Here is a 27787-nt window from a genome sequence, read left to right as displayed (position 1 = left end):
TGCTGAGGTAAGAAAAACATGTTTTGATCTGATTGTATTTCTTTGCAGTAATCAACAGGAATAGTTAGGGTAATTATGACAGTCATTATTATTTTGGTCTGCCCAATGTCCGAAATAGTCAAGAACTGGTACTTCAGGTCATTATGGGCTCAACTTTCGGCAATATACAATTTCTTTATGACCATTATATCACAGAACTGAATTAAGGCAACATCACAAAGGAGCTTATATATTAACCAGAGATCATTTCTAGGTATTAAAGGTTTGTCTAGTCTTAGAAGACAGGGATAAATTTAGAAGAGTTCTATTTATCTGTTTCAAAATTTCTTAATATAGCTAAATGTAAGGACTTGGTCATATTAAGTTCTAAGAATTTACATGCAACATGATACAGCAGTAGAGATCTGCTACTTGGGTGCGTGACAGGCTGGGCTTACTGGCCACGTCTGCTTATGCAGCCAGGGTCCACTCTTAACTCTAGCCGGTGACTGGCTCTGCCTGGAAACTCAGACCCCAGACAGGGTTGGTGCTAATGACTTCTTGGGATTCATGTGCCATGGTCATGCCTGCAGGTGTTAAATGACCAATCCAGAGCCTCAGCACCACATAAAGGTAGGTGAAGAAGGGTATTTAAGGGTAATTTGTTGTGACGTTCTGAAACTGATTAATGTCCCCTCTCCTAGTCTTGGTATTAATTTAGCCATTCAGCAAATAATCCTTGAACATCTCTTACATGCAGGTACTGTGTTATGATTAGGCCAGACCATGATGAGAAAAGGAGCTATTCTCATTCTTGTGTCTATGTGGAATTTATATGCACCAGGGTTAATTGGGTTAAATTAGTACATCAATTGCAAAATAGTTCTAGTCTGCCCTTCTGATACACAGGGTACTGTGGCTTTATATTCTAAAAGATGTCATTTGGACCTGTCATTGGGTCCCAGATGGGACCTCTCCAACAACTCCAAATTTGTTTGGAGTGGAATTAAATGAGTGATTTTATATTTATTTATTTATTTAATTAAAAAAGTTTTTTTTTTTTTTTGAGACAGAGCCTCAAGCTGTTGTCCTGGGTAGAGTGCTGTGGTGTCGCAGCTCACAGCAACCTCCAACTCTTGGGCTTGAGCAATTCTCTTGCCTCAGCCTCCCAAGTAGTTGGGACTACAGGCACCTACCACAATGCCTGGCTATTTTTTGGTTGTAGTTGTCATTGTTGTTTGGCAGGCCTGGGCTGGATTCAAACCTGCCAGCTCTGGTGTATGTGGCTGGCACCTTAGCCGCTTTCGCTTGAGCTACAGGCACCAAGCCTGATTTTATATTTAAAGGAAAAAAGAAAATTTAAAAAAAGGAAAGAAAAAAGAAAAACCAAAGAATCCAAATATGGCTACATGACTGAAGTCTTTTCTAATTGTGTGTTATAAACATACTATTCTGAAAAATGTGTTTCAATTTTAATTAGTGAGTAAAGTATAATACTTTTTAGCTAAAATATGAATTTTTCTTTTGAGGGGAGATTTTTGTTTTTTAAAGCAGTAGAGGGTCAATGTTCAGCTTAAAACTTCAAAAGTGTGACTTTTTTGCCTAATTAGGGACAAATTTGGCCTTCTATATAAATGAAGTCTATGATATATTTGCTTTTTCTACATGTCAAGGCAAAGACCTATATTCTTTATTTAGAAAGGTTCACCAGTCATAGGTAGTACTGTAATTACAACAACTACTAACAGCACACATGCTTCTGAGGAAACCTGAGGTGAAGTAAGCTATCCAAGGCCAAATAATCAGCCTCAGAACCCAGAGTATTTGTTTTTCAAAGCTTGCATCAGCCCTCACTCAGTCCCTACTCTGTGCTGGGCAGAGGCAAGCCCGGGGCGAGAACACCCACATCAGGACCCTCAGCTTCTTACGCCTGTGTTCAGGCTCCTGAGCACCAAGGCTGTTCATCATTTCCTTTGCTGCCTGAACAGAGGTGAGTAATTACTGCTTGTGTGTGATTTCCACAACCAAACGCCTGCCTTTTTTCTGGGGCACATTATTAAATAAACTTTGGTCAATACTAATTCTATTCCTTACTTTGCAAGAAAAATGCTAGTAAGGGTGACTAGAAAGCATTGCATTTCAGGAATTTTCCCAAGTAACCCAACGAGTTTTCCTTTCTAATTACTCTTGCCCTTAACAGTCTGGTAAATGACATCTGAGATAGCACAGCATATTCCATCCTTGACACAGCCTGACAGCACAAAGAAATCTGGCACTTTGCAATGAATTATTAATGTGCACAAATATTGTAGCATGTATGAGGTGGGGACCAGCAAAAGGTGAAGTGCTAGTTGCCATGACACCAGTCAGTTCAAGCTAAGGTTCATAATCTTTAACTTTGTCTCAAAGAGTCATTAGAAGAACATAAAGGGCAAATCTGAAACACACCTAGAACGGCTTAGATGTAAATTCACAGGTAGATCTGAAGGAGGTAGCTCTGATAATTCCCTGACCAACAGGGCTCCTGTATTAGATCAATGAAAAAGATGGATTTTCTAGATTAGGAGTTACCAACTAGTAAAGAGATCTCTAACGGCAGTGTATCTGATCAGCCTCTAGAGTAGCTGATGCCCAAGGTGGTTGGCAAGGTTTGCTAGATGCTAAACCAAAGTCAGAGAACAGCACTCTATTGCTAGGTCCTCTTATTCCAGTGTCTAAAAAACAGAGAGTGTCTAGTTCCCCATCAGGAAAATATGGTTGACCTTAGTCTAGGGTAGTGGTTCTCAACCTTCCTAATGGCACAGCCCTTTAATACAGTTCCTGTGGGTCACGACCCACAGGTTGAGAACTGCTGGTCTAGGGGGTCTCAGCAACTAATATTTGAACCAGGAGGGTTTATAGAATTGAAAGTTGGAAGGAGCTTTGGGATTTTCTTGTCTGTAAAAGAGAAAACTCTTAATAACCATTAAGTGTGGATCTAGAACTTTGATTACCATGATTAATTTTATCATAAGTTTCTAATACCACAATTTTCTATCAGCTGACAGGATGACTATGTGATTAAAGAGAAAAGAAAGGACAGACATTTGATGGATGCTGACGTTCCTATGAAACGTGCTTAACAAATCTGATATCTCCATCTCCTCAGGATTCCTCTTCAAAGCACTGGGCACTTTGAAAGATAACTATAAAGGTCACATTTATAATATAAGCAAGAACTTCTTAAAACAGATGTGTAGGTGACTGCACATAGACACGAAATGTCATAGCTCAAGAGATCTTTGAAAGTTAGGTTTACGCCAAATTAACTTCCAACAGTTCTGACCCTCCGGATCATCCGTGGTGCTCTTAATGACAGACTGTGCGGTGCAGAGCCTGCAGCTGCAGTGTCAGGACAAATTAGCCTAAAGTTAAACAAAAGGGAATGTGAAGAAATGTGGTATCCGGCCGAGCCTGACTTTTGAAATTTCTAGATTGATGACATTTTAAAGGGGCAGGTAAAGGAGAATGTGTTTTCCATATTTGTAAGCAACTCCAGGTTCACGGACACTAAAGGAAAAGCAAAGTTAATTTCTCAAAGTAGGAGAAGGCCTCGTACTGTATCTTTGTGTATTTACATGACTATTCTGTGATCAAGTCAAGAAAAGCCATCCTTAAAAGAATTGTTTTGAAGCATTTAGCTCTTATTTTGAACATCCAAGAAACAGGGCAGATACTCATTTTCAAAGAGGACAGTGAATTACATTATGCTGGGGAAAAGATTACACCACCAGCACCTGTACAGTATGTCTTTCTAACATTTAAAGCTTTCATGTTCTCCAAATAAGAACATTACATACAATTTGAAAAAACAAAACAAAACAAAACACACACACAATCAAGACTCCATTGAACAAAGCATACGGGCCTAGAAATGTGGAAATGTTTCACATGGTTAAACAGTTCTGCCCTTCTGCCTGTGCTGCTGCCAGAGAGGCTTATCCTTATCAGAATCACAAAGGAAGATTCTCCTGCTTATTTACAAGGCTAAAATGACATCTTGTGGCACTCTTCTGGGAGAACTCTGTCACTGCTCCTGGAAAACTATGATTCAACAGTATAAACTTTTCAAGGTGCTGAAAATACAGTGAACTATGTTGACAAGGTTAATACAATAAATCTTTGTGTTCTAAGATTAAAATGGTGACTAGCTAACCTGGGTAAGCAACACTGGCTAAATAAATACTGTTATTTTTGCAGATTTAAAAGTATGTACTTAATAAATACACTGACTAAACTTTAGAAATTTTAACCACAAAAAGTATTCTTTAAAAAAGCTACCTTTATTACAAATTTGCCTTTAATTAGGAAGTAAAGTCTAAATCTGTATTTACTAGCAATATAGTGACTTTAAATAATGTAGTTGCAACTGACAGGAGAAATTCCAGCACTGGTGTAGTTACGTAATAGCCTTTTAAAACTTTTCCTATTTGGGTATGTTTGCAGAGACAGAAAGGTCTCCTGACCAATCGTGCAAGAGTCCCCAAGATACTTAAGCCTGGAATCACTCTTGTAGACTTAACAAAACGTTAATCTTAATTTCTATCAGACTGAGACAAAACATCCTCTTAGAAGTAGATGAGAAACTAGAGAAATGTGATGGTCAAATTTGTGCCAATGTTAAATATGCCCCATCCTCATAAAAACATTTATTATTGTGAGGTTACAGGGTTTAACATTTGAGCAGCATCAGCAGTTAATACTTAACACACATGCACAAGAATACTCCTACAGTTGCCCTGCAAACCGAGAAGCTAATAAAAGAGCTAGGCTTTTCAAATGAACACCTAGCTGATGACACCATTAGTTATTCAGCAAAAATAAATGCTTCATTAACTTGTCTTCCCACTGTTAAAGGATTGGGCTGAATCTATCACAAGGCAGCAGCAACTCAGATGTCAACATTCCCTTGCATTTTAGGGCTTGCTATGCAGAAATACCAGAAACAAGGTGACTTAAAACTTAGTTCGCCTGGAAAGTACACTGGGCTTTGGAATCCAGAAACCCACAGTCCTGAATGCCAATTACTTACCTTCCTTTCGTTTGTTACTTGACCTCTCTGAATCTTGATTGAACTCATTTGTGAGACAAAAAGAGGAAAGAGCCAAGGATTTTTTTTTTTTTTTTAGAGCAAATATGTTACAATTTATATTCAATAACTCTTCTTCAAATCCTACCACACATTCCAAATACAAGTTTGAACACTTCCTAAGACTCTTGTGAATGACTCAATAAGACAGTAACTCCATTAGTGGAGTTGTCAGAGTCTGGTGATCAGGAAAAATATCTACTTATTAAATACTTGCCTGTAGTCATGTCCGTGCCTTTTAACATAATATAACTTGAATTCATGCTTCCTATCTATTAAAAAAATTATAAATTATTTGGCAGCGCCTGTGGCTCAAGGAGTAGGGCGCTAGTCCCATATGCCGGAGGTGGCAGGTTCAAACCCAGCCCCAGCCAAAAAAATAAAATAAAAAATAAAATAAAAAATAAATAAATAAAAGGAATTTCTTTAAAAAAAATTACAAATTATCTGTGTGAAACAGTCATCGCTTTTCTGTTTTACTTGGGTCCGTGGAAACTCAATGTGCTAAATGAAGAATGTTATTTCTAAAGTGCTGTTTTCCCTGATCTTTCCTGTGACTGGGCCCTGAATGATCAAAGGAATGTTCCACGGCTTCCCTCAGGCTCAGGCCCCTCCCCCTGTTTAATAACTCTTTATGGAATAATGAAAATAACCCACGAAATTGCTGCAAATAGTCTGCCAAACAACAACCTGTCTTGAATCCCTTTGCTTTGCCCCAAAATCAAATTGCACCTCAGAAATTGTAATAAAGACAGATCTTCCAAAGGGCAGAGGCTTCCGTTCTGCTCTAGTGACCAGTAACCACATGCAGGTGCGTGTAGCCACTGCTCTGGCCATCTGATGCGGCAGGACCCCTGTGCCCTGCTCAATAGCCCAGCTCTCACTGTCCCGTGATCATCAACCCTTGTAAGTCCTAAGAGTAAACAGCTCAAATCCCTCCCTGCTTTCCAGTTTGCTTACTATGGAATTTAAAAAGAAAATTAAAATCTTTACCTAAATCAAAGGCAAACACGATCAAGAGGTCATGCCTGAGAACTTATTTCTTCAGGCATGCACTATAACCACTTAGAATTCACTCAACATACTTGAAATGTCTATGAAGTACCATGCAGAGTTAGATGTTGCTAAAAAACAAAAATAAATTATTAGGAACCTCTTACAGAACTTTAAGCATTGTGGAAACCAACTTTTCTAATAATCATTGGTTCTCAAACTTTGCTAGACATTAGAATCAGCTGTGGAGCTTTTCTTCCTGTTGTCCCAGACACATCCCAAACCAATTATACCACAGCCTTCGAGGGAGAGAAGCAGGCAACAAGATGCAACGTTCCCCTGTGATTCCAATCACAGCCAAGTTTAAGAACCAGTATTCCAGAACAGAGTCTTTCGATCTCAACACCACTGCAGTTGGGGCTGGGTGATTTCATGCTGGGGGGATCAACCTGTGCTTTGCAAGCTCCATCAGTCTGACAAGAAAAATGTGTCCAGGTGTTGCGAATATACCCTGGGGGCAAAATGGCCCTCCTGAGACCCACTGTGTAGAAGGAACATGTTCATTAGAAAGCAAGTTTCACATGCTCTAGTGATGACTTTCTCCTAAGCGCTAGTTCTCATGTTGTAATGACATTGTCCTGGGTTTAAAATCTGTTTGGGACTGCAAAAAAAAAAAAAAAAAAGAAAAATCACAAATATGAGCTCAAAATTTCATCATTTTTAATGTCTATACCTCAAAGTACCACTTCACTACCAAATTAAGAACTATCTTTGAAGGAAAATATATATATATATATTTTTTTTTTAATTAGAGATGGGGGTCTCACTGTCACCCAGGCTGGAGTATAGTGGGATGCTCATAGCTCACTGCAGCCTTAAAATCTTGGGCTCAAGTGATCTTCCCACTTCAGCCTCCTGAGTAATTAGGACTATGGGTACATTTTAAAATTTTTGCAGATATGGGGTCTGGCTATGTCACCCAGGCTGGTCTCAAACTCCTGGCCAGGAAAATAATGTTGATCCAACATCTGATATCCATTCTGGTACCAAAAATTTATAGAACTTTGGTGTATTCTAGTTACCACATGAAAGAACAATATTAACATATAATAGAAGATAGCACTAGTGATTTATCAATCACAACTCTGGCTAAACCACTCCAAAGGTTATTACTTGTGAGAACTAAGAAAATAAAACTTTTGCTGGGTACAGTGACCCTGCCTGTAATTCTAGCACCCTGGGAGGCTGAGGCTGAGGCAGAGGGAACCCTTGAGCTCAGGAGTGTGAGACTAGCCTGAGCAAGAGTGAGACCTCGTCTCTACTAAAAGTAGAAAAAATGTTAGCCAGGCAGTTGTGGTGGGTGCCTGTCGTTCCAGCTACTTGGTAGGCTAAAGCAGGAGGACTGCTTGAACCCAAGAGTTTGAGGTTGCTGTGAGCTAAGCTGTGGCCATAGCCTGGACAACAGAGTGAAACTCTGTCTCAAAAAAATAAAAAAGAAAAGAAAAAAGAAAACTTCCCTTGAAGTACAGAAGCATACGTGGGACCCCATTCCTTCTGTTATCCAACAATACGAATGCTGACACTGTGCCAGGCACCAGGCTGGAAGCTGGAAGGGACATATGAAACAGGCAAGGTCCCTGCCCTCCTGCAAATTAATTCCAGTCAGTTGGTCCTCGGCAGGAAGAATAGTTTTTCACTGCCTGGACCTAGGTTTCTGTCTTCATTCTTATGGTTGTGGGAACTTCATCCTGGGCACAGCGACCAAGAGGAATAGTGAGCTAAACAGTACCTGGAATGGTCTTTTTAGACACCAGACCTGAACCCAAATGAAAAAAAGAAACTCAGACCGGGACTGACCCCAGAATGCATGGTCTGACATTTTCTACAAGATTCCTAAACGGCTGGTTAGCTCAGGCAAAAAAAAAAAAAAAATAAGGGGGGGGGGGGCAGGAGCGTGGAATAGAGAAACTGGGAAGAAAATTAAGTATCGAAGAGCAGTTCCTCTTCAAACTTGGATGTATGTCAGAATCTCCACGGATCTAAGTTGAATGTGGATTCTGACTCAGGAATTCTGGATGCGGTCTGGGAGATGGCCTTTCTAACATGTCCCCATGACATGCTCATGCTCCAGACCACAGGCCAAGGACAAGGTTCTAGAGTGAGCCTGGGAATCTGTCTACTCCAAATCTCAAGTGGCTTCAGACCAATTTCTCCTAGAAATTCAGTAAAATGGTCAGACCAATTTTCCGTCCGTTCTCAGTACCCTCCAATCCCAAACACTGATCGGGTAGAGGCTGGTTCAAATCAACATCCAGAGGCCCCAGTGCTCTGAATGGATGATGACGGGAGTTCTAGATTGACTGTATGTCTATCTGCCTTGGATCCATTGTTAGCGCTAGCAAACCCTCCAATCCATTAGAACAAGCTCTCAAAAAGAGACCTAACAGACTTCAAAATCCTTTCCCCATCATCCAGAGGCGTTGAAGGCTTAGCTTTCAAGACAAGGAATGTAGACCCTATTAGTCTGAGAATTTACGTCTTTCGAGTAAAGTCCAACTTTACCTTGGACTAGTGAACCATAGAGTCTTTTATGCTTTGGTAAGCCTGTGAGAAAACTCCACTTAGGGAAAAATTACCTCTTTGTAAGTCATATGCTTGGGCAATAAGTTTAGACACATTATCAGCCAGCCAAAACAGCCCAATTTTAAAAATCCACAATTAACATTTCAAAGGCAGGGCGGCGCCTGTGGCTCAAAGGGATAGGGCGCCAGTCCCATATGCTGGAGGTGGTGGGTTCGAACCCAGCCTCGGCCAAAAACCACACACACACACAAAACAAAAACAAAAACAAAAACATTTCAAAGGCAAAGCTTATGGAGCTATCTGAAATTCTGATTCCATAAGATTGTTATATAACAGAATAAAGGTCTCAGATTTTACAAGAGATAAGCTAAAAAGACAAAATAGACTAAAACCATACTGTTACTGAAATTTTGGTACCAAGAATTTATAGAACTTTGGTCAGTCCTTGTAGAAGAGCCCTTTTCATTCCCTGCTTTTTTGGTATAGATCTTCAATGCTGATATGCAACTAGGAAGAGAAGCAAGGAGGCTTGGTGACCAAAGATCTATTAATATTACACTATTCCTAGGAAAATAACCACCTCAAATATGAACCACGGAAAATTACAGAAAAGGCAAAGATACACACGAGTTGGGCTTTGGTAATAAAATTCTAGTGTGGTATTGGTTCTTTAGTCTCAAATTTTACATGATTATCTAATTAACAGAGAAGACTTTCTGGGGATATTAAACTAGTGTTAATGAGTTATTGCTAAACTAACTATGCTAAGAAAAAAAAAATCAACATTGAAAGTTAATTCTTACATTACACCACAGGGCAAAAACCTAAGTAACACACAGGAAAATCTACTGTACGGGAAGCTCTGAACACATAGCCCAGACAAGAATTTGTACAGGCTCTAGCGTAAAGCCTCACACGGAGGGTCTCGGTTCTAGCTTCTTCCTTCCCTAGTGGTGACCTTAGGAAAGTCCCACAACCTCTCTCGGTTTCCTCATCCAGAAAAATGGAGATATGGCCCTACTTAATTCAGTCACTGGGAGCTCAAATCAAGAGTGCGGTGTTTTTGAAAAGGTTTTGTAAATTTAAGTGTTATATAAAAGTTCAGTAAATGTACACAGGCTCATTAAGCATACATTCATAGGCTATTTTAGTTATAAGTGCTGTCTATTTTTGGTTAGGTTGTTACCTCAACTTCCTGCAACTGCTGGTTCTTACTATGTCTGTCTTCTAATCCTCCCTGCCCTCCAAGCCGTGCCAGACCGTACTTCCTGTTAAAACTCAGTATCTGGCTACCAAAAAAGTCTCAAAAATAAATTGCTAAGCAGTCGTTTTCAATTGCCTAGTCCATTTCATCCTCAGTCCTAGATGATGCTAGAAAACAAGAACAAAGGAACACTTTCCAACACCTCTTTCTTCAGACCAGTTTTACTTAGAGCAGAAAATGACAACTATAAATATAAAATTTAAAACATTTGGAGCCCAGCAAATGTAAAAATACAAGTTGGTACAGAATTATTTTAAAATAATTTATTAAACATTTCTCCTTCCCAAGAGATTGGAGAACTTTACAAAAAAAAAAAAAAAAAAACACAAAAAACCACAAACCCTTAAGAAATCAGTAGGGGGCAATGTGTTAATTACAATTTGCAGGTGGGAAAATTGGGGCTTTGAATTTTAAGTTTCACTTGTCCTCAAAATACTCATGTGTTTACGTAAGTTACACTACAGATATTTTCCTAGTTACACTGATTCGGGAAAGTGTTACTTCGAGCCCCATTGTTTAGAATAACACTAAGAAGCTGAGCCATGTTAATATTCAAAAATTCCAGTACTAAGCTATTTGAAGGGAAGGCAAGAAATTCACATTTTATGCAAGCGGCAAATGAGACAACACTTGTGGTTTCCCCAAACCAAAAACACAACGTTAACACCATTGCTACTTTTCACACATTTTTGTGTGATCGTTGAAAGTCTCACAGACCAAGTAATGTTTTGTTTCCAAATGTGAATTCATTGTAAGTGGCTTGTCATTGTAAGGGGCTAATGTGACAGCACTCAAGGTTGCAGCAGTTAATTGCCCTTACTTGTTAAATATTCTAGCAGCATTTGCTGCAGTGTTGAAAGTTTTATGATCATTATGAGAGGATATTCATTTCTTTCCCCTATGGTTCACTTAATTTTAATTTCAGAGCATTTAGGAAAATGGTCCCTGACAGGTGTAAACTTGAGTTGTAAGAGAATTAACAAATAAAGTAAAAAAGTAGAAAAAAACTCACGAATGGGCCATGCTAGAAAAGCTCATCAAGTAAATAACGTCAGCATTCCTTCTGATGAAAAGGTGTTCCTTGCATCACTCCAGCATGCAATTTACAGCATCCAGTTTACTTAGATAAACAAACTCAGGGATCGGAGTGACAGAAACTAGCCAGCCAGGTATGTCAAGGTAAATATGATTAAATCCTGAGGCCATGCTCTGCCAACCTATCTTTTGAACATTGGTATCTTAGTAGGGTTAAGTCACAATACAGGGAAATTTCTAAGACTACCCTAGGAAAGTACGATTTTTCTATCTAGAAAGAATTAAGTCTTCTGAGTTATCTTCTAATCATGTTTACATGGGGTCTCAGCCTGAAAGCAGCTTCTAGGTCATTTGACATAATCTAGAAGAAAGAGTTAGTTCTCTGAATAGTTAACTATCCTAACTTTGGAGAGAAGAAAGATTAACACATTTTAATCTGATCCCTGGAGTTACAGGCTCAAAACATTGGACTTAACCCATTCAGCTTAGGCAGGGAATAGCTCCTTATTTCCTAGGGACTATTAGATTTTGTCATACCCCAAAGATTAGTTACAAAAGGCCCTTTCTCTTAGGAAAATACTGGTTGTGAGTGTAGGAAATAAGATACAAATCCACCCTTGCCAGCACACCCCCTTGTGGAACTTCAGCATAGTACAGTTTGGGGTTCAAAAACATCCCAGGTATTTAGGACTTAATACAGGTCTGAAGAAACTTTTCCAGGTCCAGTGGCTATAACTGCACCATTGTCATGTCCTTTCTACTTATTAACAAGTGTACCAAATAAACAAAGCATGACATCTATACATTTATCCACACAGGCAGAAATCTGAATTAGACTGAGGCAAACAGACTATCAAAATTCAATCAGGCTTAATTCTGGTTTCTGAAAGAACTAAATCAGAAATTTCATATGAATTTGCTATTACTATTCCTTAACTCAAGAAAAACTTTAAATGTAAAGGGGGCTCCTAAAGTTCTTCTGTCTCTTAAGTGAGATTATGGCTTGAAAGGAATTTTCTTAGATTGTCCTATATTCAAATTACTAAAATCAATTCACTGGAATTTGCCAAATATCTTGAAAATCTGAAAAAACAATCAGAGGAAAAGCAAATTTATGAGAAAAAAAAAAAAAAAGCTGATAGACGTGAGCAGTTAAGAATTCAACCACAGGGCTCATAGCTCTTCTGTAGGACCTAGCAACCGAGTCCTGCAGTGCATGGCTGGTGACTCTGATCGCACTATGCATTCACTCTGAGAAAGCTATTCAGTCAGAGTTAGCATTAGCACAGGCTAAACACTGCTTCCACTTTGATGTCCTATAGATTAATTTCTATTTGGATAATGGATAAAGCTCTGGATGTAGAAATAACAAGGGAGAAAAGAACAAACATCAACTTTGGTTCAAGGAATAAAGATAAATAACACAACTTGCTCCATGATCAAATAAGAAAAGGCCATTCCCTCAGCCAAGAATTTGATGACTATTCTACAGGGACTGCCACTTAAAATATATATTATTAAGTCAGAGAAACAAAAAAAGAAAAAGAAAAAGAAAAAGAAAGATATTATGTCAACATGAAAAAGTTTTGAATTTGTGTTATTTCTTTCTTAAGAGTAGTGATACATTTTGTCCAAACTATTTGACTTCGTTTGTCTCCCAGTAAAATAGAATTCAAACAGCAGGACCATCAAAAAGGGGCTCTTGCGTGAGGCCTAAAGGTGCAGGGCTCTCTGCAGGCACAGTGAGGAGTCTGCCCACTGAGTGTGGAGTATACCTCAGGAGGTAATATGTGCTGACCTGGGATGACAGGTGGAAATCAGCTTTGGAAGGTCTAGAATGCCATGCTAATGAGCCTGGACTTCACACTGTGTGAAATATGATCAGGAAAGAGTTTTAAGCAGTTATATAACAATTGGAGTCTACTTAGACAACCCTAAGGTTGGGGGCTAGAAACAGGCACAAAGAATTTCAAAGGCTTTTTCAGGAGTGTGTACAAGAGGTAATGGAGGCGCAGACAAGTGGGAATGAAAGGGAAGGCATCAGTCAAAGCCCACAGATGGAGAAATGAAATAATGTTGGTGTTTCCAAGTCTGGTGACTGGCCATACCAGGCGATGTGAAAGGGAGCAAAAAGTAGTTCAGTTTTGAGACATGCAGACTTTGGGGAATGTGTGAAATAGCTAAGAGTGTTGTGTGAACTTGGGAACTATCCTAGACATTAACAGTTGATGCCACTGCAACAGACAGATTATTCCACTAGACAGAGGTGTGTAGTAAAAAGGGGTCCAAGCACACACACTGAAGAGTCATCACAATTCACGGTGGGGAGGAGGTTAACATTGGGCAGTCAGAAAGAGGAGCAAGAGAAAGTGGTTTTATCATGGAGGCTAAGGAACTTGAGTGTAAAGGAGATGGGCAAAAGTTCTTAGAAAAATGAAGCTGCACAGTGCTAGTTTTTCATTTAGCTTAGAAATTATGACTTTGGTTAAATAACAGTATTTTCTGAAAAGACACAGGTTAGAAAATACATTGAAGATGCTGGGAAATTTTTTATATTATAAAGCATTTGGTTCCCTGCTTAACAAGTTATATAAAGTGACATTTTATCATGTCACAGATTTTGTTTTCTACAAGCAATGGATTTGGGTCTAGCATGTAATACATCAAATATAGGAACCCAAAATTCAGAGAGAATGAGATCCTAGATGTTTTACTCCATTTTCAAGCGTGACCACAAGAATTGATAAGATAAAGTATGCTTACCCCATGTCAATTACCACTCATTCAAGATAGAGAACTTATTTCTAGAGCTCAAGCATTTTTATACATATGACATTTAATAATAGAAGCCAGTTTTAGAGCAGAATTTTAGGCTATGAATTGAATGTTTTTAGTGGGTAACATAAGGCAGGGAACAGATATTCTCTATAAAATATTTAGTTTTATAATTCTTAACATAATGATGTAGAGGAGGAAATACTGACCAAATGGTTTTATATGAATACTTCAGAAATGACTTCAAAAATTTTAAATCTAAGAGACCTTGAACAAAACTAGGTTTCTGTAACCAGAGAACAGAAGAATATAGTATGTGATATTAAAAACCAGTAAATCACAGAAGAACTTAAACATTAATGATTAGGGACCATTCATGAGATATTAGGTACAACCGTAGCACTAATGTCTTTAAGTGCTACATTACTCAGATCTAGCTGGTGGGCTTTTACTTTTCCTGGATGGATTTTAACTAAATAGACTTTAGACATTTGGATATAGATAAATGCCTAATTCAGTAATTAGTATTTTAAAACTGTGAAACCTTTTAAGTTAAGTGGTCTATTAATTAACTACCAATTATCTTGTCTGACTACCGTATCAATAGAAGTAAATTACCGACTAGCTACTTGACAGATTTAGTTCTTTACCATTCAAAATTTCTTTGGAACATAAAAGGCCTGGAGTTAAATGCTTTTGCATCCCCTTTTGGTTAATCAGGGATCAACTGGCTGCTCACATATGAAGGCCAAATGCAGCTATTTGGTTTAAAAAAAAAACAAAACAACAAACTATAGATAAACCTAGTTTTTAGAAATGACAAGGTTCCACCCCCTCCTTTAAAAAATAACAAGTGAAGCAATGTTAATATTTGGAGGGTCTCTGCATTGACTCTGGTTAAATACAAAAAAAAAAAATACTTCTGGGCTACATGGGTTTACATGGAAGCCAACTTTCTATACTTCAAATTAGAAGTGAGAGAGATATTTTCTCTTTTTTTTTGAGATAGAGTCTCACTATGTCCCCCTTGGTAGAGTGCTATGGTGTCACAGCTCCCAGTAACCTCAAACTCTTGGGCTTAAGTGATTCTCTTGCCTCAGTCTCCCAAGTAGCTGGGACAACAGGCGCCCGCCACAATGCCCGGCTATTTTTTTATTTTTTTTTTTGGCAGTTGTCACTGTTGTTTTAGCTCACCTGGGCCAGGTTCGAACCCGCCAGCCTGGATGTATGTGGCCGGTCCCCTACCCACTGAGCTACAGGTGCCGCCCTGATACAGAGAGAATTTACATGAACAATTCCTATGCTAGAATTAAAGTGCATGATACTATATTCATCCTTCATGGTCTTGTCCCAACTGTGAATGTTTCACAGCAGATTATGCTAACTAGAACCCACCCTAAATCTTGATTGGTGACCAAGAAGGTTCCTGGGAGAGCTGCTGGTGATAGAATAGCACTGGAAGAAATGTCATAGCAGACTGGAAGGCTGTGCAGAATTATGCCAGGGAGTGTGAAAGCTTCTAAAATATACAGAACCGGTACCTGGCTAAGAAACAAGGGAAGAATTGCTGCAAGGGTCCATTCCTTGAAGACTGGTCACTTGGAAATATGTATGGCTGTTATGCATTCACTTTCAGTTTGATTAAAATTGGTATATCAGCCTTCTCAAAGGTGCTAGCTTCCCAACAGTGAACAGTTCTAATATACCACAGTGAAAATGAGAACACAGGTGGGGTGAGGAGAATGGAAATATTATACAAGAAAAGAAGATACAAGGAATAACAATCTTACATGGCTTAAGTTAGTCCAAATAATGCTTACCTGTTAAAACTTCAGAATGTAGACCCATGTGAATGTTCTCTGAATAGATAATCTCTAAATATTTAACCAGAGTCTATTATTACCAAATCTTTGAGTGACTTAAGAATAGAGTTCTGTTCCAGGCAGAGGAAAATAAACAGATGTGTATAACAAACTGCCTTCAGTTTGCCACCTACTTTGCAAGGCACAGTGTATACAAAGTTGTACCACAGAGCATATACTATGTACCCAAGGATGGGAATGACAACAAATGGTTGGCACAATTAATACAAAGAAAAGACAAGCCTTAGACCAGGCGTCTTCAAACTTTTTAAACAGGGGGCCAGTTCACTGTCCCGCAGACCGTTGGAGGGCCAGACTATAGTCTAAAAAAAAAAAAAACAACTATGAACAAATTACTATGCACACTGCACATATCTTATTTTGAAGTAAAAAACAAAAACGGGAACAAATACAATCACACCGCTTCATGTGGCCCGCGGAACGCAGTTTGAGGACGCCTGCCTTAGACACTTCATTTAACCATCGCTCTAAAAACAAAGGGTTGGACAAGAAGCTGTCTATGGATCCCCTGCAGCTCTAATACCCAAAAAGGCCAGAAGGGCTGAAGTGGGAGGAAAGGAGTAGGAGGGAAGTTATATTGAGAACCTGAGCTAGGCTTTAAAAGGCACATGCAGTGGAGGCAGAGGGCATTCCAGGTAAGGGCAAGAGTATTAGGAATGGTTTGGAAGTGAGAATACCTGTGCTTGCTTCGGCAGCACATATACTAAAATTGGAACGATACAGAGAATACCCACAGCTTTTCAGGGGAAGGCCACATGGTTTTCTATTTCACTGTATATGACTTTAACTCTGAGTCAGATTAACATACTTATTTGTTATTTTATGAAAACAGACGTTAGCTTAAGACATCTGGCTCAAGATAATCTGTTCAAACGACTGAACATGTCTTTGCTCAGCTGATCTACTTTTTAAAATATATGGGGTCAATTTCTTTTCCCTACCCTTCTTCTCGAAGGAAAAAAGCATATGCCAATGTCAACACATCTTACTATGACATTTTCACCTAAGAGGACTACTGGGAAGGAAGCTGAATTCAGGTGGCTCTTACAACACTATTTAATCTCTGCCAAAAACCAACAACAACAAATAATAATAATAAAAATAAAAAATTTAAAAATCACTGTAAAAATTACAGTAAGTCTTCTCTCAAGTTTTGTTGTTAAATCTGAACTTCTCAAAAGGTTTGTAAATCTCAGGAAAAAGTCACAAATTCCAACTCCGAAATGAATTTTATGACTTAATATTGAAAATAAATTCTTAAGTTTAGATGTTTAGGGGAAAAACAGCTGGAGAATTCAGGAGCCTCCCATATTTTAATATGAAGTGACGTCATTCTGTCAAGGCTTCCAAGAACTCTCTAAATTGTGTGGTTAAGCAACATCTCAAAGCCCAGTGAGGACTCCAGGAAGGTGGTATATTCCTCCTTGGTACACAGATTCAGTTCCAGAATAATTGTTTTTACTAGAGATTTCATCAGATTTTTCTCCTTACGTTAGAAAGTAGCCTCAGGTTAGAAGTAGTATGTCATTTTATGTGCATTTTCAAAGCAAAGGCCATGAATTTTCTGTGCTTAATATATTCTAGCACTCATTTTATCAGATGTCCGCTTGAGCTGTTTTCCTGTTATAAATATTTAACTGCAGATTGCATTGGGTTTCTTTATGAACTTGGTTTCATTTGAAATTTTACAATTCAACAAAATCATAGAGAAAAGCAAGCAAGATGGCTAAACTTCAGACTACTTGGTGTAGGTAAAAGTTTACAGTTAGGAAATCTTGCATTAAGTCAGCCAAAGGTTCCTGGGGAAAAAAATAATCCTAGAGTCTGTGGCTCATAACTAACCTCCCAAAAGCTCTGTGGCTGTTTCAGGCTGATGAGTTGACTTCATCCATATTGTTCTCCAAATACGAAAATTACACTCCACCTGCAATTTATCTCTACCTTTTATTTCAAATAGCAGTTGGTTATTTTACTCAGAATTGCCAACATACAAGATTTTTGATAAATTCCACTGCCAACTTCATTTGAGTAGACCGGCCTTTGTTTATTTAACCTGTCCCTTTTGACGCTCGCTGTCTGTTTTTATGGACCCAGCCATAGCAAGGTCTTTATTTCTATTCCCCACCCCTAAGGCATGCAACACACAGCTGCGTGCATGAACACACACAGGCACACTGCAGTTCCCCCAAACTGCATTTGTTAACTGCCCCCCTCATTTAAAACATAGAGATGAGTTAGTTCAGGTCATTTGTAAGTTCATTTCTAGATGTTTGGAAATTAATTAAACAAAGTTCATGCTTAAAACAAAACATTAAAATTAGCTTCTTCCAAGATCAGAGAAAAGGTTTGATGTTCAAGGAGCAACATTTGAATAAGTACTTCTAAAGCCAGATTAAGTTTTTAAGTAGATGCTAAAAAATTAATGAGGTTTAACGTGACCTATTTAGGAGAAACAGCTCTTTGTTGTGTTCTATTAGAAGGCTAATCTGCCTATGGGGGGGGGGAGGAGTAAAATCCTATCTTCCTACCCCTTTCTTAATGGAGATCCTACCTGTCTACAAAAGTAAAGAGGAAATATTATGAGGAAGAAAAACATGAAGTGTGTCAACAGTGTACAGAGTTATAAGGGAGAGCTTCATACCTACCTTTATTGAAGATAAATTCAGCTGAAAAACTAGGGTAACTTTGCCCCTAAAGCAGCAGAAGGGCCTCCTTTTCCCCCTAGACGGGAAGTCATGCTGATGGCCAGAAGCTGGCATTCTAAATCCCTAGCTCATCATGTGTCACAGCACCCCTTCCTCTCTCTGTGATTCTGTCAGGATGAGTTCAGTTCTCATTTGAGAGGTACCTTTCTAACCTGAGATACTCTTTAACTGGACAATGCCATGGACCCTGGGGATGGTAGAGGATGTTAAGTGACTGCCAGGGTGGCCTGACCACTCCCAGTGGACCACAAATGCTGATGTCAGAATCTTTAGCACTTTCCAAAATGTGGCTAAGCAGTAATTTGGAAGCCTAAACCCTGACTTTAGGAATTCATAAGAACAACCAATGTTTTATAAACTCAACAGAAAGTAAAATAAACAAACCCAGGGTTTTATGCTCCTTCTTGTTATTTTTATGGCAGTCTTTCAAACTAGTTCAAAATGTTCAATCCTGTACCCTCTCAAAAAATACTGAATTAGGGGAAGGGTGCGGGGAGACAAAAGAAAACAACTATTTAATAGTAACCAGCATACACTGTAATTCACCATGGGGGAATAGCTAATTAGGAGACCTTGTGGTGAAAGAGTACAGGTGGCTTTCAGGCTGGCACTGAAATCTCTCTCCTTCCCAACTTTCTGAGGAGGGCCCAGCAATAAAAACAAGGATGTTTATATTTACCCAGAAGTGTGCATGGCAATTGACCATCATGGTTCTCTCAATGAGCTCATCAGGACATTCCAGAAGGTGATGCCCAGAGACCACGCCAGCATTATTGACCAGGACTGAGACCTCACCAACTTCCTTGCGGACTCTTTCAGCCGTCAGGTAGACATTCTCCCTCTTCCCTACATCACAGGTGTAGGTAAAAACCTGCAAGTTACAGTGGGGCAGAATTTCTTCCTCACCATTTCCAGCTGTCCTCAGAACAGATGAGGAGAAAAATGGAACAGAAAAGGAAGTGCAGAAAGTGAGTCGCATGGCAATCAGTAAGACAAAGATCACACAAAACAAAAATACTACAGTGAGCTTCAAATTTCTAACACCATAAGGCTTGCCAATGACTAACTTACAGCTGCCTTCCTCCCCTAAAAGTCTTTGGGAATTACAGCAATTTACTGGATAACTTTGCTTTAGGGGAAAGTCATGTAATTGTGTCAAGCCCAATACAAGTGGATCACATGGGATCAGCTTGCTAGAGCTAAAGACACCTGCAAAGAAGTGATCTCAGCCGAGAGAATAACACACACACACACACACACACCACAGGCCTCTTTTTTGGTAAACAGAGGCCAGAAACAGCTCTTAATCTGTAGTATGAGCACTCTCAATGGAAACTCACTTCAAGGCTTACAAATCAAAACTATAATTAATAATATGAATTCATCCAAAGCCAAGTAATTAATCTAAAGTTTCTCATGAACAAGGTCACTTGTTCTAAATGAGATAGCTGAATCCCCTAAGTACCCTCACAAATTAAGTTTGCAGGTAAATATGCAATCTTACCACATCAGAACTCAAATGATTTAAAAACCAAATATCTCTTCCCGGGAAAACGAATACTCTTATCTTTTACGTTTGGGCAGAGAACGTGAAAATCTGTATTTGGCACCTCTCCACTCTACCACTGAAAATTGGAACATTTTCAATCTTAAATCAAAAAGGCAGGTGCCAATAAGTTTGGTGACAAATGATCAATATATCAGAGAAATAGTGCCTAAGTCAATATTCTTTGTACAGTTCAACGGTTTCCTTGGTAATGAACAAATATCAAAAAGCAAGAGCCGTTATCAAATTTCCTGGCTCTGTATTTATTGTTGGGCTCTGCTTTGGCTTCTTAAATTTTTTGAGGCCTCAGAGTCATGTTAATTAATAAGTATACAAAAGCGCAGATTTCCTGGGGTGACTAAAAACATGAAAGAAATTTACAATAACGCTTAAATTCTTCAAGCGCTTTCTCTTATAAGAGGTAGGGCATCTTTCAATCAAGCTCAGGGAATGTAACTAAAGCTAGAGAAACAATGTAATTGTTTCCCCTGGCTTCAGTTATAGTGATATCATCAGTACTGCCCTGGTCTAAGCGGTTCGGACCATAGTAACAGATACATGCTTCACTCAAGTCTGAGAACAACTTCCCAAAGACACATTAGTTTCCCATCGCACCGCTTGCAAGTCCGGAGTGAGGCATTTCTTTGGGATCCAAACCTGTGATAACAAGTTCTCTGTCATCCCTGCTCTACGAGGGCTTAGGAAATCTCGCAGTCGTCCCCAAAGACCGCACCTCCGTTAGGACTGGTTTTGGCACACTTCCCCCCTTCTAATACCGAGAAGTGATCATCATACTCCTTATCAGGGAGCAAATTCCCTTTGCCTTCCAGAATACTGGTGGGGTGTTCTTTTCCTCGAGAGCGGGGTTGACCATGGCAGTGGGGTTTTGGGGCCTTCCGGGGCGAGGGGTGGGGACCGGTTTGACTCAACAATGCTCCGGCGCGGGTCCAGTTACCTTGCAGCGCGGCGGCGTCGGCCGCCTCCAGGTCGCGGTAGATGTGGCGCACCATGCCCGCGGTCTCCTCGTTGCTCTGTGTGTTGATGTCCCAGAGCACCAGCAGCGCCCGCCGCCGGGCGAACTCGAGCGCGAAGAGGCGGCCCAGGCCGCTGCCGGCGCCCGTAATGAGGCACACCTGGCCCGCCACGCTCTTCTCCTTCGGCCGCACCAGCCAGCGCGCCGCGGCCAGCACGAACGCCCAGAGCACTTTGAAAGTGACCACGAAGAACTCCACCACGATGTTCATCGCGACGCCCGGGACCTGCGCGAGCCCAGCGCCCGCGTCCGCGCCCACCCCGCGCCAGGCAGCCCGGCCCCCGGCCCGGGGGCGCTTGTCAGAGGCTTCGGGACCAGAAGGCTGCGCCCCGCGCCCGCCCCGGAGGTGCCAGCCGGGCTGGAGTGCACGGCGCCGCTCCCTGCCTGCGCGGGGCCACTCCCGCCCAGGATTGGCGCTGTGGCCCCGGGCTGTGCCTGCTGCGGCAGCCGCCGGGCTCGGCGCCTCCTGCCGGCAGCCGCCCTCCTGTCCCGCAGCGCCCGGCCGGCGGGTCCCGCTGCAGTGGCGGTGACAGCCGCGAGTTAGGCAACGCGCGCTGCCCTCATGGCCAAGCTGCCGCCGCTGCCCAAATGTCCCCGGAGCCGGCGCGACGGCTCCCTCTCACCCTGGGGGAGGGGTGCGCAGCGGAGATGGCACTGGCCGGCCGGCCGCCGCGGGAGTTGTCAACTTGACCCAAGTTGCGAAGAGGGTGGGAGAGTGGGGTGCGGGGCAGCAGAGCGCCGGGAAAGGGCTGCCCACTCCGCGCAGGCGAGCGCTGCCCAACGGCTTGCAGCTGACCCCGCGGTTTCGTGTCCCCTTGCCCTGCACTCCCCGCGGCTGTCACTTGGGCACCTGGCTCTGCAGCGGAGCGCCACTTGCAAGTCGGAGCGCTCCCGGCCGGCTCTGAGCGGGCTCCACGCTCCGCTCTATATAACCCGCGACCGGGAAGAGCCGGCGGCGGCATCGACATCGGCCCTCCCTCTGCTCGGCCCTCCCCGCCCCCGGGCGCACCCCGCCCCCGGCCCAGCCCCCAGCCCGCCAGCCGTCCTCGGAGCCGCGCGGGGCAGCCCCCTTTCACATGGTCGTGGCCGCAGCCTCCAGCCCCCGTCGCACCTCAGTTCGCTGCTCACGCCCCCTGCCGTGGGGTGTTCCGGCCTCCGCCTGCCGATCTCAGTGGTCGACAGAAGCCCGGTCATCCTTCTGCTGCTGTCTGATCCTCGCTAGTTCCCGACTCACCACTTTCTTTAGCCAAGGCACTCCGGACCGCGCTGCCTGCGATCAGGCTCCGCGGAAGACAGCCCTGGAGGCTGAAAGAACCACGATGAGGACCTCGGCAGCGCGGCAAAGGGGGTGCCAGAGTCTGCGACTACGGTTAGCAGAGAACCGGGAAAGCGGCCAAAAGTGACTTAGAATTGCAGCTATCCATTTGGAACGTGTCCCAAAAAGCTTTCATTTCCCTGGCTGAAACTGCCACTACGGTGGTTTCCTACAGGCTGGGTCAGGCGTTGCCCTCCCGCGGGGCGGGCGGTGAAGTGGTGCATGCCGGGATTTGTAGTTTGTACCCATAAGGCGTGTCGCCTGCGCACTTTGTCGGGAAGAAACGCGAGCCTAATCCCGTCAGTGCAGCCTGGGAATTAGGACCCCGAGTAGTTAAGGCGTGAACTCTCTTTTTCTTGAATTGATTAAAACGTCTAATTAAATGCACATATTTTTCTCATACGAATTTTACCTGAAAGTTATTGGAAGAGGATAAACCAGGCAGTTCTTAATTTTGCGTTTGTCGGGCGAGTTTTCAGTTCTGGATTCTTTTCTGGCTTATCCTCGGACACCTTTGAGTCGTGGGGCTTCACCGTCGCCGTCTTTAAGTGGGCAGTGCGCATGCGCCAGCTTCCTCTTTTTCCGGCTGGAACCATGGCGGCTGTTGAGTAAGTTTCTTCGTGTCTTTTCGAGAATCCTTTTCCATCGTCGGAAGGAAAGATCTTTTGCCTCACTTTCTCCCTATCTGATTGTGGCTTGCACCTTTGCCCACTCGCCTTTGTGTTTATGACGTTGTCTGTCGCCAGTGGGGGGCACAAACTTGTTTGAAGTGCAGACGGCCTTTGGGCGGAGGTTTTGGAGAGTCTGGAAACAAGACGTGAGGGTGGACTATGTGTGAACTTGGCCTGTTGAGATGGTGGTTCAATCCTTCGTATACGGTCTTTAGAGGGAGGTGAAGAATCTGAGGGCGTCCTTGTCTGGCCTTTGCTTTCAACATGTGGAGCTTGAGACTTGAGCCACGGTGGTAGTGACTTAAGAATCATAGGCTTTTTTTCCTTTAAAATCTGAGCGTCAGAGTACCTTTTGTTAACTTGTGGGTTATTAGTGGTCGGAGACCGGGATTGGTGCCCGAATGGATGTGAGTTTATTGTTTTGTCCTTTTTGTTATGACTTTTAAGTAAAATGGCCCGTGTTAAAGGTGAAAGGTATTGGCAAGGAGGGAACATAAAATCCGTGTCCTGCGTCGTAGCATGCCGGAATGACTAGATATACTGGTGGTTACAGCCAATGATAGTCGTTGTGTTAAACAACAAAATACTCAGTACAGAACGATATTAATCCAGCGCTCTGAGGTTTCTGAGCTGTTGATAACATCTTCTGTTTGCTAATAATAGAGAGAAGAAAAAGAAGGTTCCTGTTGTGCCAGAAACGCTTAAGAAAAAGCGAAAGAATTTCGCAGAGCTGAAGATCAAGCGTCTGAGAAAGAAGTGTGCCCAAAAGATGGTGAGTAAACTGTTTTGAGGCATTTATCACCTAAGAAGAAGCCCTCTGATTGAGAAGGAGGTGAATATTTGTGTGTGGCAAGACATGTTTTTATTCACTGTTATACTAAGAAGTTGCTTTTCTAGTAGAGGGACTGTTTACATTTCTTGCTCTGGCAAGGAAAAAAGTTTCAAAGGAAGGTTTTGTTCTGTTTTTTTAAATGACTGGCATTACTAATTGTGATCAGGAGCTAACAAGTTTTGTAATTGGTTTCCAGCTTCGAAAGGCAAGGAGGAAACTTATCTATGAAAAAGCTAAGCATTATCATAAAGAATATAGGCAGATGTACAGAACTGAGATTCGGATGGCTAGGATGGCAAGAAAAGCTGGCAACTTCTATGTACCTGCAGAACCAAAATTGGCATTTGTCATCAGGATCAGAGGGTAAGTTCAGTTTTTAAAGGAAAAGTTATACAACCCCAGCAAAATGTCACCTTCCTTTTTAGAGCTCTGATTTCTGAAACATTGTGATAATGGGGTGGGGGGGGATTAATCATTTAATGATTTGGTGGAAAGCTCTGACCCTAAAGCTTCTCCTAGAGTTCACTGTCACCAGTGGTCTTGAGTCTTTATGAGAAGGTGCCTGTGTATGTAGAACTTGTGTGTTGTCCAAAATTTGAATGATCATTTTGCTATCTTTTATTAATAAAAATTTTGGCAAGACTCAAGTCATCCCTTTCCACTACAGTATCAATGGTGTGAGTCCAAAGGTCCGAAAAGTGTTGCAGCTTCTTCGCCTTCGCCAGATCTTCAATGGAACTTTTGTTAAGCTCAACAAGGCTTCCATTAACATGCTGAGGATTGTAGAACCGTATATTGCATGGGGGTAAGCCTGTTTTTCCTTTAATATTGGCTATGTAGCAAGGTGAATCTTAGATATTTCAACAATGCTAACCTTATTCTTTGATAATTTCTATTTATATTTCAGGTACCCAAATCTGAAGTCAGTAAATGAGCTAATCTACAAGCGTGGTTATGGCAAAATCAATAAGAAACGAATTGCGTTGACTGATAACAGTTTGATTGCACGATCTCTTGGTAGGTCTGCTTGGTGGGGGAAAACCACACATACGTACATCAAGGTGGTAATTTTGTGGCACCTTGGCCTGCTTCACATACTCCCTATAATCCTTGAATAAGCCAAAAGAAAACATAAGGTGTCTTATGTGTCCCTCTTTGTTTACTCCTTTTTTTTTTTTTTTTTTAAAGACAAGTTTCATTCTGTCCTCCAGGCTAGAGATCTGTGGTGATTGTCCTATCTCACAGCAACCTCTTTTTGTGTGTGTGTGTGTTTTTTTTTTTGGCCGGGGGGTTTGAACCGGCTACCTCCGGCATATGGGACCGGCGCCCTACTCACTGAGCCACAGGCGCCGCCCTCACAGCAACCTCTTAACTCTTGAGTTCAAGTGATCCTTTTGCCTTAGCCTCTTGAGTAGCTGGGACTACAGGTACCCACCACTACACCTGACTAGTTTTTATTTTTTTTTATTTTATTTATTTTTTTTGATATGAGAGTATGTCACCCTCGGTAAAGTGCTGTGGCTGCACAGCTCACAGCAATCTCAAATTCTTGGGCTTAAATAATTCTTTTTTCTCAGACTCCCAAGTAGCTGGGACTACAGGCTCCTGCAATAATGCCCAGCTATTTTTTAGTTGTAGTTGTTGTTTGGCAGGCCCGGGCTGGATTTGAACCCGCCAGCTCTGTTGTATGTGGCTATAGGCCACTGAGCTACGGTGCTGAGCCACCTGGCTAGTTTTTAGTAGAAACAGTGTCTTCCTTTTGGGGCTGATCTCACATTCCTGAGCTCAAGCAATCCACTTGCCTTAGCCTACCAAAGTGCTAGGATTGCAGATGTGAGCCACTGCACCTTCTTTGCTTACTCTTCAGTTGCTTTTATCTCACAATTTATAATTGTTACATGACTTAAAATGTAATAATTTTAAAACTTCCTGCAATTTTAATTATCTGAAGTAACTTTAAAACTTTTAGGTAAATATGGCATCATCTGCATGGAGGATCTGATTCATGAGATCTATACTGTTGGAAAACGCTTCAAAGAAGCAAATAACTTCTTGTGGCCCTTTAAGTTATCATCTCCACGGGGAGGGATGAAGAAAAAAACAACCCACTTTGTAGAAGGTGGAGATGCTGGTAATAGGGAAGATCAAATTAATAGGCTTATTAGAAGAATGAACTAAGGTGAGAGCATTCTGAGAGTTCTCGATTCCCAAGTAAAAGTGACAATCTTAAATACTTAGTAAATATACATGGCAGTGGTTAAATTTTATTTTTTTCATGGGAAGGGGAGAATCAAACATTATAGTGGGTTACTTTGAAGACATTCTAGAAAAGCCTACAGATGTTATTTTCTTGTAACTAATTTATATTAATTATGGGGTGTTATGGCGTCTCTAATGGGTGTGTTTTTTTCCTTTCAGGTATCTGCCCTGATTGTTTTTGTAATCTGGTCAGTTAATAAACAGTGACTGCTTTCAAATTGAAATGTACTGCTGTATTTGTGATTTTTTTTTTTTTTTTGAGACAGTCTTACTTTGTCATCCTCAGTAGGGTGCTGTGCTGTCACAGCTCACAGCAACCTCAAACGCTTGGGCTCAAGCGATCTCTTGCCTCAGCCTCCCAAGTAGCTGCCACCGCAGGCGCCTGCTACAATGCCTCTGGCTACTTTAGAGGGTCTTGCTTTTGCTCAGGCTGATTTCCTGAGAGCTCTGACAATCCACGTGCCTTGGCCTCCCAGAGTGTTAGGATTACAGGCTGAGCCACCTCATCCAGCCTTGTATTTGTGATTTTCATTAGCCTGGCTTTGCCTTTAACTATTGTGGCAAATCTTGGTGTGTGATAAAATTAGGCTATATCAGCAATTCATTCATTACATCATGCAAAATCGGTCTAATTTGTATCATATGGAAAACTACTCTTGGGTTATTAAAGGTTCTTCTCCACAAAAAAGGAGACAGCTAATTTTTGACCTGTGAACTATGCTGCATGAGTCACAATGGGTTTAAGAAAGCCTATTTAATGCATATTTGTACACAATTTGTAGGTAAAATAATAAAAAGTTTGGTTAACCCAAAATAAAGTTGCTAAAATTCTATTGCTCAGACTTTGGCTTGTCTTTTAAACTACCACGTAGATGTGTTTTCTTTTTGCTTTCCTTTTTTTTTTTTTGAGACAGAGCCTCAAGCTGTCACCCTGGGTAGAGTGCTATGGCATCACAGCTCACAGCAACCTCCCAACTCCTGGGCTCAAGTGATTCTTCTGCCTCTGCCTCCCAAGTAGCTGGGACTACAGGCGCCCGCCACAACGCCTGGCTATTTTTTTTGGTTGCAGCTGTCGTTGTTTGGCGGGCCCAGGCTGGATTCGAACCCGCCAGCTCAGGTGTATGTGGCTGGCACCTTAGCCACTTGAGCCACAGGTGCCCAGCCTGCTTTCCATTTTTATGTGTTTTACATCTTTTCCATGCTTAGATGAGATTAACAATTCTATTACATGGGGCGGCGCCTGTGGCTCAAGGAGTAGGGCGCCGGTCCCATATGCCAGAGGTGGCGGGTTCAAACCTGTCCTCAGCCAAAAGAAAAAAAAAAGAAAGCTCTAACAATTCTATTACATGGGGCAGCACCTGTGGCTCAGTGGGTAGGGTGCCAGCCCCATATACCGAGGGTGGCGGGTTCAAACCCAGCCCCAGCCAAAGTGCAACAAAAAAATAGCCAGGAGTTGTGGCGGGCACCTATAGTCCCAGCTACTCGGGAGGCTGAGGCAGGAGAATCACCTAAGCCCAAGAGCTGGAGGTTGCTGTGAACTGTTGACGCCAGAGCACTCTACCGAGGGTGACAAAGTGAGACTGTCTCTAAAAAAAAAAAACAAAAAACAATTCTATTACATGGTATGGATATTAAGGAAGAATTGAGATTTGTACAAATGGATGCTAGTTATTTTGGAGCATCTTAAGCACACATGGTAAAATTAATGAGCGGAAACTTGAGATGGAAGTTCTGATATTTAACAAAATACATCATTTTATGTATCATATTACATAAAGAGTTTAAG

General features: G+C 41.6%; 2 protein-coding genes across 2 annotated transcripts in view; one reads left to right on the top strand and one right to left on the bottom strand.

Annotated features, from left to right (window-relative positions):
- RDH10 (retinol dehydrogenase 10) overlaps window positions 1-21893 on the bottom strand; it is a 29114-nt gene extending 7221 nt beyond the window's left edge. The window contains exons 1-2 of the mRNA XM_053558987.1: window positions 20847-21893; window positions 19025-19260 (exon numbers count right to left, since the gene is read on the bottom strand). Coding sequence (XP_053414962.1) covers window positions 19025-19260; window positions 20847-21135 — 525 coding nt within the window. The 5' untranslated portion in view covers window positions 21136-21893. The remainder of the gene's footprint in view (window positions 1-19024; window positions 19261-20846) is intronic.
- A 779-nt stretch (window positions 21894-22672) lies between these two features.
- On the top strand, window positions 22673-26377 carry RPL7 (ribosomal protein L7). Its single transcript, XM_053558988.1, has 7 exons — window positions 22673-22847; window positions 23574-23682; window positions 23939-24105; window positions 24410-24547; window positions 24650-24759; window positions 25712-25921; window positions 26161-26377. Exons 1-6 carry the CDS (start codon window positions 22801-22803, stop codon window positions 25918-25920), a joined length of 780 nt encoding a protein of 259 aa, XP_053414963.1. The 5' UTR covers window positions 22673-22800; the 3' UTR covers window position 25921; window positions 26161-26377.
- Window positions 26378-27787: the final 1410 nt, after the last annotated feature.

This window comes from Nycticebus coucang, chromosome 13 (genome assembly GCF_027406575.1).
Source record: "Nycticebus coucang isolate mNycCou1 chromosome 13, mNycCou1.pri, whole genome shotgun sequence".
Taxonomy (NCBI): domain Eukaryota; kingdom Metazoa; phylum Chordata; class Mammalia; order Primates; family Lorisidae; genus Nycticebus; species Nycticebus coucang.
The sequence above is the reverse complement of the archived record's forward strand: the minus strand, read 5'-3'. Positions and strand labels throughout refer to the sequence as shown.